The sequence below is a fragment of the Chiloscyllium plagiosum genome, unplaced genomic scaffold (assembly GCF_037043375.1).
Source record: "Chiloscyllium plagiosum isolate Xiang-an unplaced genomic scaffold, Cpla_swu_hap1 HiC_scaffold_32, whole genome shotgun sequence".
Lineage (NCBI taxonomy): Eukaryota > Metazoa > Chordata > Chondrichthyes > Orectolobiformes > Hemiscylliidae > Chiloscyllium > Chiloscyllium plagiosum.
The window spans coordinates 38,304,634-38,317,125 of record NW_028270170.1 but is presented as its reverse complement, the minus strand read 5'-3'; the positions used below and the strand labels follow the sequence as shown (position 1 = coordinate 38,317,125).

General features: G+C 40.2%; 1 protein-coding gene across 1 annotated transcript in view; it reads right to left on the bottom strand.

Moving 5' to 3' along the window:
- The window catches only part of LOC122540010 (unconventional myosin-Id), a 533,316-nt gene that overhangs the window by 326,278 nt on the left and 194,546 nt on the right, over nt 1-12,492 (bottom strand). Inside the window, exon 15 of the mRNA XM_043675298.2 lies at nt 10,972-11,138. Within this exon, the coding sequence (XP_043531233.2) occupies nt 10,972-11,138 (167 nt within the window). The remainder of the gene's footprint in view (nt 1-10,971; nt 11,139-12,492) is intronic.

The following is a 12,492-nucleotide window of genomic DNA, read 5'->3' as shown; positions in this document are numbered from 1 at the left end:
TTTCCACACTGTAGGGAATCTAATCTACCCGGCAATATACGCACTGAGTATAAAAAGCAGGACAAATCCAAATAGGTAATTATTGCCCTATCAGCATTCTCTTTATCAGCCAAGTGATGCAAGAGGTCTTGACGATGCTATCAAGCAGCATTTGCAATGGAATAAACTACTTACTAATATCAAGTGTCATTACAGCCTTGGTTTAAACATTGAAAGAAGCTCTAAACTCGGGATGGGAGGTGACAGTAACTGCCCTTGACATCAAGGCAGCATTGAAATGATTGCAACATCAAGAACAGTTAGCAAAACTGAAGTCAATGGAAATTAGAGGGAAAATTCTCCACTGATAGAAATCATAACTAACACAAAGGAAGATGTTTGTGTTGTTGGAGGTCACTCATTGCATCACTGTAAAGATTTAAAGGTATTGTCCTCGGCCCAACCATCTTTAGCCACTTTATCAATGATCTTCCCTCCATCATAAGGTCATAGATGGAGATATTTGCTGCTGGTTGCGCAATCTTCATCACCATTCACAAAACCTCAGATACGAAATCCATCTGTGTCCATATGCTGCAAGACTTAAATAAATCCAGGTTTGGGTTGATAAGTAGAAAGTAGCATTCAAACAACAAAAATGCCAGGCAATGACCCATCTCCAACCAGAGAGAGAATATATAACCAAACCTTCTTGCTGCACAAAGGCAGTACCAATCACAGAATCCCCCACTATCAACATCCTGAGGTTACCACTGACTAGAAATTGAACTCGACCAGCCATATAAATATAATGGCCTGTAATAGCTAATGCATGGGAATACCACCACCTTGAAGGTTCCCTCCAAGTCACATACCATCCTGATTTGGAATAATATTGACATGGCTTCACTATCAATGGCCAAAACCCTGCAACACCCTCCCTACCAGACCTGAGGATGCCCTTACACCCCAAGGACTGCAGAGATTCAAGGCAGCAGCTCACTACCACCTTCCCCAGGAGAATTAGGGGCAGCAACATCCAAACCCCAAGTACAACATTTTAAAAATGCTACAGAGGTTACAACAGGCAATGTATTTGGTAATCAATGGTAAGGAGAAATAGAAAAGAAGACAGTTTCATTCTCGAACACACCAATGCTGAGAGGCATGAATTAAACAAAAAAAAGTATGTTGGACAAGAACAAAAACAGACTCAAGCTGTCAAATAAGCTGCCAACTCACACATGGCAAATGTTGGCAAGGTATTAGAGGGTGGGATAACTCACGGCCCCTCAGAATGTCTCCAGGGCATCAGGAGAAAAGACTAAAAAAAATGCAGAATGAATCACCAAATTATTTCAGCATTCATCCAAATCAGTGTGCTTCTTATTTCAACTCAAAAACCAAGTCAAAATAACAGCAAAACAAGATATCAAATGTGCACCTTAAAGAATTAACTTGTGCTGCTTGCTGACTTGTGCAGGCCATTCCCACTATAACAACAGACAATTATTCCATGCTGTATTGGAACACATTGTTAATGCATCCCAGCAGTCTATGTCATGTTGACGCAGAGCACCATCTGCTTCATTATTTTTTTGCTAGTGAAGCATTCCCATAATAATCAACAGACTGGATCAGTGTATTTTGTCACATTAAGTGAACCTATATTTTAGCAGCAGACATTGTAACAAGAACAAATAATTGTCAGGAGTTTAGAATATGCTTGTGTGCATTTGGGTGGACAAAGAGCTGCATTAGCACAATGTTCAATAAAAAAATATTCTAATATGCAGTGTGGAACTGCATAAATAAGTGCTTGTTAAATACATTTAAATAAATAAAATGTATCTTTGCTTTGTTTTTGTTTATGTTCAGTCAAAGTAACTTGAAACAGCAATGTAGAGTTTCATTTTTGATGGTTATGAACAAAAAGAAAATGAACAGACTGTAATGCATATAATGGGAGCTGATGTTCCAAAAAGAGTGAAATAGCAAATCCCTACTCATTTGTATCAATGAGGTAATTAATCCATTTGCTAAAAGCACACCAACAGCTGCCTGAACCTGTTCAGTCTACACTTTCTGACTTCCTCCCATAATGATAGTTGAAGTAGTTGTGTGGTGATGTCAATCAACTATCAGTGTTGTTAACAACTAAAGTACTTCTTTTATCATTTCAATTTAGTACAGCTTTATTGTTTACTATTTTGTTAGTTTATGCAAAAGACCAGACTGAAATATTTTGCAACCATCTTTGACCAGACTTGCAAGTGGATGATCTAATGTAATTTCCTTCCGGTGTCCTCGGCTCATACAAGAACAGGAATGAGGAGCAGGAATTAGCCATGCCTGCTCCATCATTCGATAAGATCACGACTGATGTCATTGTAGCTTCAACTCCATGTTGCTGTCTGCACCCCTCCACCCCACCGCACCATAAACCTCAAAACTCTTTTCGGTCAAAAATCTATCCAACTCAGCCCTGACTCAGCCTCCAACGTTCCTTCAGGTAGAGAATTTCACAGACCACCAAATTCACAAAAGGTTGAAGTTCTGAAGAAGGGTGACAAGATCCGAAGTTTAACGCTGATTTCTCTCCACAGATGCTGCCAGATCTGCTGAGATTTTCCAGCAATTTCTGTTCTTGTCTCAGATTTCCAGCATTCGCAGTTCTTTTTTTCCCTTCAGAAACTAATTCTCTTCTCAGACTTAAATGAGGAACTGCTAATTGTTAAACTTTGTCCCCAGGTTTTCGATTCCCACAATCAAGATAACAGCCTCTCAGCATCACCCCATCAAGTCCCTTCAGATTCAGCAAGATATTGCAGATACCAGTATTTGACCAATTTGATTCAAGACATTGCTTCAAGAAATGAAACCTGATAGTGTCACCATCTTTGTGCAGTTTTGGTCTCCAAATTTGAGGAAGAACATTCTGGCTATTAAGAGAGTGCAATGTAGATTCACAAGGTCAATTCCCAGAATGCCAGGATATCATATGTTGAAAGATTGGAGCGACTGGGCTTGTATACGCTTGAGTTTAGAAGGATGAGAGGGGATCTGATTGAGATGTATAAGGTTATTAAAGGATTGAACACACTGGAGGCAGGAAGCATGTTTCCGCTGATGGGTGAGTCCCAAACCAGAGGACACAGTTTAAAAATAAGAGTTAGGCCATTTCGAACAGAGTTGAGGAGAGACCTCTTCACCCAGAGAGTGGTGGGTGTATGGAATACTCTGCCCCAAAAGGTAGTGGAGGCCAAGTCTCTGGATAATTTCAAGAAAGAGATGGATAGAGCTCTTAAAGATAGTGGAACCAAGGGTCGTGGTGATAAGGCAAGAACAGGATACTGATTGTGGATGATCAGCCATGATCATAATGAAGGGTGGTGCTGGCTTGAAGGGCCTACTACTGCACCTATTGTCTATTGTCTATCAATGCTGTAAATGATACTTGTACAGTAATAATTCACTCACTATTGCTCAGTTTGGGTTCTACCAGGTTCCCTCAGCTCCTGATCATCATGTAACCTTTGTTCAAAAATGGAAAAATGGGTTGAACCTGAGAGGTGAAGCAAGATTGACTGGCCTTGACATCAAGGCCATGAGTGTGGCCTTAAAAATCCCTAGCTAAATTCAAGTCAATGAGAATCAGGGAAAGCCTCTCCACTGGTTGCAAACATAGCTAAGATTGATGGTGTTGGAGGTCAAACTTCTTAGTTCCAGCACATTGCTGCAGGGGTTGTTCAAAATAGTCTCTTAGGCCCACCCGTCTTCATTTTTCTTTATCAATTACCTTGGAGATGTTTGCTGATGATTGCATAATACCATTCACAACTCTTCAGATATTGAAACAGTCCTTGTCCAAACGGTGCAGGATCTGGACAACATTCAAGTTTGGGCTGATAATTGGTCAGTACATTTGACACTACAAAAACACTGGGCAAAAACTATTTCTAACCGAATGCCTAACAGCTTCCCTTGACAGTGCCATCATCGAATTCCCCACTATTATAATATTGGGAATTATCACTGACCAGAACAAAGAGTGCTGCTACCAAAACATGTCAGAAGCCTGGAAATGTGGAGCAAATAATTAACTTCCTATCCTCCCAGAGTTGTGTCCCATCATCTTTGTGCAAATCAGGAATGTGATGGAAAACTGTACTTTCCATTTGCCCGAATCGACGCAGCTTGAACAATACTCAAGAAGCCCAAGACTATCTCAAACAAATCAATCCACTTGATCTGCTCCCTGCTCACCACCTCAAACATTCACTCCCTCTAGTGACACAAGAGACAGGAGTGTGCAGCATACAATCTGCCCCGCAGCAACTCTGCATTGACAGCAGCTTCCAAAACTGCACCACGTTGTGGGACAGTCATAGGGGAACATCACCAGATGCAGGCTCCCTTCCAGCCACAACCATCGTGACTTGGAACTATAGCACCATTCCTTCCCTGTGACTGGATCAAAATCATGGAATGCTCTTTTGCATGGCACTGTGAACTAGATGGACAGCCATATTCAAGAAGACATCTTACTACCATCTTAACAAATATAGTTAGGGAGGGAAACACTTGCTGGCCTTTTCAATGATGGCCATATCACATAAAAAATTCATAGAAGGCAATCAGGAAATAAAAAACTTCTGACAGTAGAAACTTTTGATTGCCTCTTAAAACATAGAACTTTACAGCGCAGTACAGGCCCTTTGGCCCTCAATGTTGCGCCGACCTGTGGAAATAATCTGAAGCCCATCTAAACTACACTATTCCATTCTCATCCATATGCCCATCCAATGACCATTTAAATGCCCTTAAAGTTGTCCAGTCTACTACTGTTGCAGGCAGTGCGTTCCACACCCCTATTACCCTCTAAGTAAAGAAACTACCTCTGACATCTGTCCTATATCTATCACCCCTCAATTTAAAGCTATGTCCCCTCAGGCTAGCCATCACAATCAAAGGAAAAAGGTTCTCACTGTCCACCCTATCTAACCCTCTGATTATCTTAAATGTCTCAATCAAGTCGCCTCTCAACCACCTTCTCTCTCACGAAAACAGCCTCAAGTCCCTCAGCCTTTCCTCGTAAGCCCTTCCCTCCATACCAGGCAACATTCTAGTAAATCTCCTTTGAATCCTTTCCAAAGCTTCCACATCCTTCCTATAATGCGGTGACCAGAACTGTATGCAATACTCCAAATGTGGCCGCACCAGAGTTTTGTACAGCTGCAGTTTGATCTCATGGTTCCAAAGCTCAATCCCTCTACTAATAAAAGCTAACACACCCTACGCCTTCTTAACAGCCCTATCAACCTGGGTGGCAACTTTCAAGGATCTATGCACATTGACACAGAGATCTCTCTGCTCATCTACACTACCAAGACTCTTACCATTTGGCCAGTACTTTTTATTCCTGTTGCTCCTTCCAAAGTGAATCACCTCACACTTTTTCATATTAAACTCCATTTACCACCTCTCAGCCCAGCTCTGCAGCTTATCTATGTCCCTTTGTAACCTACAACATCCTTTGTCACTATCTACAACTCTACTGACCTCAGTGTCATCTGCAAATTTACTAACCCATCCTTCTATGCCCTCATCCAAGTCATTTATAAAAATGACTAACAACAGCGGACCTAAAACAGATCCTTGTGGCACACCACTGGTTACTGAACATTTCCAATCAACCACCACCCTCTGTTTTCTTTCCACTAGTCAATTACTGATCCAACCTGTGAAATCACCCTCAATTCCATGCCTCCATATTTTGTGCAATAGCCGACCTTATCAAATGCCTTACTGAAATCCATATACACCACATCAACCACTTTACCCTCATCCACCTGTTTGGTCACCTTCTTAAAGAGGCCACGACCTACCCTTCACAAAACTGTGTTTGACTATCCCTAATCAACTTCGGATTTGTAATCATCTAGAGATGAATATTAATCCTATTTCTTATAACCCTTCCCAACATTTTACCCACAACTGAAGTAAGGCTCATAGGTCTATAGTTTCCAGGATTGTCTCTACTCCCCTTCTTGAACAAGGGAACAATATTTGCTATCCTCCAGTCTTCTGGCACTAATCTTGTAGACAATGACAACATAAAGATCAAGTCAAAGGCTCAGCAAACTCCTCCCTGACTTCCCAGAGAATCCTAGAATAAATCCCAACCAGCCCAGGGGACTTAAATATTTTTACACTTTCCAAAATTGCTAACACCTCCTCCTATGCACCTCAATCCCATCTAGTCTAGTAGCCTGTATCAGTATTCTCCTCAGCCACACTGTCTTTTTCTAGTGTGAATACTGACGAAAAGTATTCATTTAGCGTTTCCCCTATCTCCTCTGACTCCACATATAACTTCCCACTACTATGCTCAATTGGCCCTAATCTTACTCCAGTCATTCTTTTAGTCCTGATATAGCTCGGGAAAGCCTTCGCGTTTACCTTGATCCTATCCGCCAATGATTTCTTATGTCCCCTCCTGGCTCTTCTTGGTTCTCTCTTTAGGTCTTTCCTGGCTAGCTTGTAACTCTCAAACGCCGTAACTGAACCATCACATCTCATCCTAACATAAGTAGCTGGTCCTTGAATAAACTCCACTTTGCAATTTGTTCCCATCTCCAGCAGTTTCCTTCCCCACCCTGAATTTGAAGAAAATGCACAACTGATTGTGTAACTTCCCGAGATGAAGAACAGTTTTAAATCAGTAAATACTCAACTGAACCACGTAGTTAGTATATTTTCAATGTTAAGTTTCGCTTTTGCGATTGATTTCAATGCTAATGATAAATGTTAGCGCCATTTGTGCAAAATAAGGGGCTGTCTGTGATCAATGTAAATGGCCTAAGTGGGAGTCTGAATGCTCAGAAGTGCTTGTCATGCCAGGTTAAGGATGATCTTTCAGGATTCCCCAGTGGGCTCAGTCTTTATAATATGTAGTTTACAATACCCAGCTGGAAGGATTCTGACTCAATCTCAGCTGGCTCAGACAGGACAGTAGCAATACTGCAATTAGTTCCTGGGATTACGGAAAGTTATGCTGACAAATGATATTTTAGAAATTTAGACTGAAGTTTACATGTAGAGATATTTCCAGGTAGGGTTGGAGAGGTGGTTAACTCTTGTCAGAAAAGTCAGAAGGTTCAAGAGCCTGAACTAACATGAATTGAAACAGGAGGATTATCTTGTATTTCAAATCAGGATTAAAAACAAGCTGAGGTCCATATGGAGGAGAACTGACTGAATATATAAATATGTGTGGGATACAGCAGGCTAAGGACTGACCTTTTCCTTATGCATTCTTTAGTTTTAATTTAACATTAGAGGAAACGCAGAGATACAAGGAAGATCATGCTCTGTATTTTACAGCCTACCATTACCCCTTCTGTTGACGTGTACAGCCTCATTTTCATATTTCTTGAGAGATACTACTCTTCCTCTTTAAAATGTAGTATTTAGTTTTAATGGACAGTTAAAGTCCTCCTGAAAAAAATCTTTAAGTTCCATGAACTTGCCACATATTGACTCTGTAAATTTAACAATGTGCAAAAAGATGCAATCTGAGGTACTTATCACAGGACTTTGCAGACCCAAATCACTGACTCTCTTAGAAAGTGGTTATTGTAAAGACCAAACTAAATATGACTGTGATGACCTAACAATCTGTCAACACTCTAACGCTTCCTGGCGAAGTAGTGGAACTTGTCTAGGCTTTCATAAAGGACATCAAATTATCAGGAGAGATTATATAAACCTGAATATAAGAGATAGACGAAGTCAGCAAATCAAGGTGTATAAATATTAAAAGTATTCAAAATAGAAGGTGTCATAAACAAGCACACAGAAGATATCTACCATTTAAAAAGTGGAATCAAACAGAAGCCAAGCTGAAACATGGAATTTGCTCAACAGATTTTTGTTTTACAAATTTAAATTCTTGAGAAACTAGCATCACAAGTATGATTAACATGCTTTGTCCATTCCTATATGCCTTCCAGAAGCTCGTGGTGCATCACTTTCTTGACCTGGAGTTCGTTTGGAGTCAATACTCCCAGAATACTATTTGGTCAGAATCTACGAATTTGATATTGTGATTAAAGAGTAACTTTATGTGTCCATTATGGCGTGGTGCGCAACTTAGAAGAGAAATGGAAGTGATGCTATTCCCCTGCACCTGCTGCTGTAGGTTATGGGTTTGGAAAACATCAAGGTATTGGGAAAAAATATTGAGTCAAAGTGGTGTCCTTCCTCATCCATATGTAAGGATGCTAGCGAGAGTGGGTCATGTCTTTTTGTGGCTAGTTGATGTTCATGTATCCTGGTAGCCAGATTTCTGCCTGTTTGTCCAGGTATTTTGTAACTGACATTAGTTTTGCTTGTTGTCTGTATAGGGTCTTTCAAGTTCATTTGCTGCTGTTGGTGTTAATAGGATACATGGACATCAACTAGGCACAAAAAGACATGACTCTCTCTCACTAGTACCCTTAATATGGATGAGGAAGGACTCCACTTCAACTAGGACGACAAATCCATCCTAGGACATGCTAAACAGAGACACGCATGAGAGTTCCGAGAAGCATGGCATTCCAACTGGAACTCAACAACAAACACATTGACTTGGATCCCATTTACCACACACTGAGAAAAAGAACAGGAAATGACAACACCACAGGAATTGACATCACAAACCCAAGGAAACACAAATAGAAAGTGGGTGACACAATCAGTGCTTCGTCCGGAGGCTCACTGAAGAGGTTACCTAGTATGGTGACAAAACATCTGAAAATGAACCTTCCAGCTCAGCGAGCAAACATACAGCCAGAAACCTCAACCTAAGCTACAAATCTTCTCAAAACTCCAAGTTGAATACATCTCTGCAGGATCTTCTCAGGGTAGTGTCCAAGATTTAACTATCTTCAGTTCATCCATAAGTTCAGAATTTGGGATGTTTGCTGATGATTGCACAACATTCAGAACTATTCATAATTCCTCAGCTGCTGAAAGGTCCATGCCCAAACGCAGAAAGACCTGGACAACATTTAGTAGCATTCAACAAATAGCACTTGTGCCAGCAATGACCATCTACAACAAAAGAAAATCTAACCATCACCCCTTGATGTTCAAGGGTGTCCAACATCTACAAGGCCCAAGTCAGGACTGTGATGGCATACTCCCAACTTGCTTGGACAACTCTCAAAAACTTATCAACAACCAGAACAAAGCAGCCATCACCTTTAACAATCACTCCTCGCAACACCAGTGCCCAGTGGCAGCCGTGTGCAATTCATAATATACGCAGCAAATCACCAAGGCTCCTCAGACTGCATCTTCCAAACCCATAACCTCTGCTACCTGGAAGGTTACGGACAGTAGATGTATGGAAACACCATCAGCTGTAAGTTCCCCTGCAGTCACCCTTCAAACTGAGTTGGTACTTTGTTACTGTCCCTACACTGTCACGGTCAAAATCCTAGAATTTCATATCTAACAGGAGTACTTATTACTTACTCCCCAAAGCTCCAGAGGATCTAAAGGCAGCTCACTACCACTTTTCCAGAATAATTAAGGATCGACAATAAATGCTGGCCTAGCCAGTGATACCCATATTTCCCTTGGATATAAAAAAAGTACAGATTAGTAAAGAGTAGATCAGATTTCAGAACCTGATTGCTTACACCCCTGCCTTTTCAATAACAATTTCCATTTGTGTAGAATCTTCATCATAAAATGTCCCAGAACATTTCATAGGATATTAACAAAGAAAAATTGACATGCAACCACATGGAAAATAACAGTATGAATGAGTAAACACCTGACCAAAGTAATAGGTTTCAAGAAGTGAGAACATACAGGTGAAGAAATTAGGACAAAAACTCCAGATTCTGAGGCTGAGGCAATTAAAAACACAAACTGCCAAGAGTGGAGAAATTAAAATAAGGGTGGTGTGCAATCAACACTTCCTATGCCAATCAACACCTCCTATCGCAGTACACATTCTAGGTAGGACTGGTACTGAGCACATAGTTTCAATGTCTTTGTACCTATTCAGATCAGCTGCAAGTTACATTGCAAGTGATAATTGCTTTCACAAATGTTCAGTGATAGTAAGGATTTTGGACGTCAGCACCATGTTTACATTTATGCACAGCTCGGTTCCCTTCAGAGTTTTACCATCTCAACAGTTTTCTTCAATATGTAGCAGGAGATCAGCATGGTTCATGAATTTCTTCATTGGTTCTAATGTCATGCCTCAAGTGACAAATATTGCACAATAACGCTGTTTTTGTTTTTTTTTCTCTGCAGCATTGGATGTTCTTTTTCCAGAACACCTCTTCTAGGCTCTGTCAATACTATTCTTCCTGGGCCAATTAACAGAAAGAACTCTTGAGAGTTCATTCCAGTTCCTAATTCCCTCAGTGAGAAAATATAACACTGCAAAGAGCTCCACCTAGTGGTTTAGTTCATATCCAAATAAGAAACACAAGTCTGTAGTTGTGTCTGCAGCAGGCCTGAGGTCTTATTGGCTGCCAAAGGACATTGATGACAAGAACAAAATGAACTCCATTCCTCTGAATGTATCCAGTCTGTGGCATTTTCTGTTCTGAAGAATGGTCATTTGAGGTCAAGAGAGTTAAGTCCCTTTCCTACTTGATCTACATCATGACTAGTGGCACATGTTCAAATGTAAAAGTGCTCAGAAGATATGGGTTTCAATTGAACAAAATTGCACCAATCTAAAACTGACTTCAATGATAATTTAAGGCTGGGATGGAATGATCAGATGATAACTGACAGTCTATAATTGAGACAAAAACTTCTTCCAAATCCCAATCAATGCATTACCAACAATTTCAATCTTTTCATTACTCTATGTTTGATGATTTATGGCACAACATATGACAAAACTAACTTTGTATGATTAGTTATATTTCTTTAACCCCTCAAAGTTTATCAGACTTGATCATAAACATTTACCTCTGTAGAAACCGATCATAAGACTGTCGGTAAGCAAATCCTGCCCTTCGAACACGAACATTCTCCATTAAACCTAAATATTCAACTTGATGCTGACAGCGCTGATCGTCAAACAGCAGTGGAGATTTCTGCTCATTGGGCTTGATGCAACGGACATAGTAGGGCTCCTGCCAAACAGAAATAATCATCTATAAATTCTCATGTCCAACAGGCAAAACACTTTTGATGCTGTACAATGAATTTCGTTTGCGATCCAGTGCTGATGAAAACGTGTAAATGGATTATGACAGTACCGTAAATTTATGTATCAGTTAGGCAAATCTCACCCTTAGTGCTTTGGCACGCATACAATATAGCAGCAATAGCACAAATGCCAATATAGCTATACAATATGCTTCCATTAAATCAGTCACACCTTGTACTGGAGTGTGTGTACAGACATAGTTCTACTTGCAGAAACACTGCAAGTGCTTGGAAGTCAATAATTCTGTTCTCCAATGTTTTACGTAGTTCAAAGAGTGATAGTACTGGATTTTTGTAAATTCACTCTTCATGCATCATTGGAACCACTGATGGTCATTCTTTGTAAAATTGCAGATGTACAAGATAAGCCAAGAGCCATGTTGATGTTTATACTCTGTTTGAACCTGCTCCCTTACTTTCTCATTGTCTCCAGCAGTGTAACCTTGGTTGTCTTAATTCTCCCTCATATACTTATTCAGTGTCCACTCAAATCATCATTATTTTTCAGTACTCCTTGTGGCAGTGAATTCCACATTCTCACCACTCTTTACCAGAGTCCGACTTGATCCCTTAATGATTATCTTGTATTGGTTAGTTCTTCCACACAAGTGGAAACACTGTCCCTATTTGATCAGAATCTTTGGTTATTTTAAAGACATTGGACACCCTTCAGGTTTCTATTTCCAAGAGAAACCTACATTTCCTGTATCATCTTTGGACATATGTTTTGTATCCATTCCAGTGCATTTCTACACTTTTTAATAAATGGCAACTCTTTTACCATGTGGTTTAACGTCTCACAGAGTTTTGGGTCAAGACAGACTGGTTGAGAAGGCAAAGTCTAGGGCAGTCTTCATGATTAGACAACAAATTAACATTATTTATCATACACTGGTACTTATTACAGCTGTAAGTGGTAATCATGGATACGCCAGGCTCTGACCTTATAGTTGCACTAATTAAAGATTAATCTATCTTTATGTGTTCACCTCCATGTGTTCTTTAGATCTAGTGCTCCAGTTCCAGTATATTCCAACTCTGTTCCCAATCTGCTGTTTAACACTCTCAGAAGTATAACCCCATAACATTTGCTCCAGTGTTCTGAAGTCCATACACAACAGCAACCATTTTATGGACTTGACGTGGCAAGTCTAACTGTGATCTAACCAAACTCTTATACAAGTTTAGCATTTTTTTCCCCAGTGCTATTCCTCTTGATTGCTTTATCTCACTGGCATCATTAACCTGTGATTTCCACAGATTCATGTACTTAGGAGT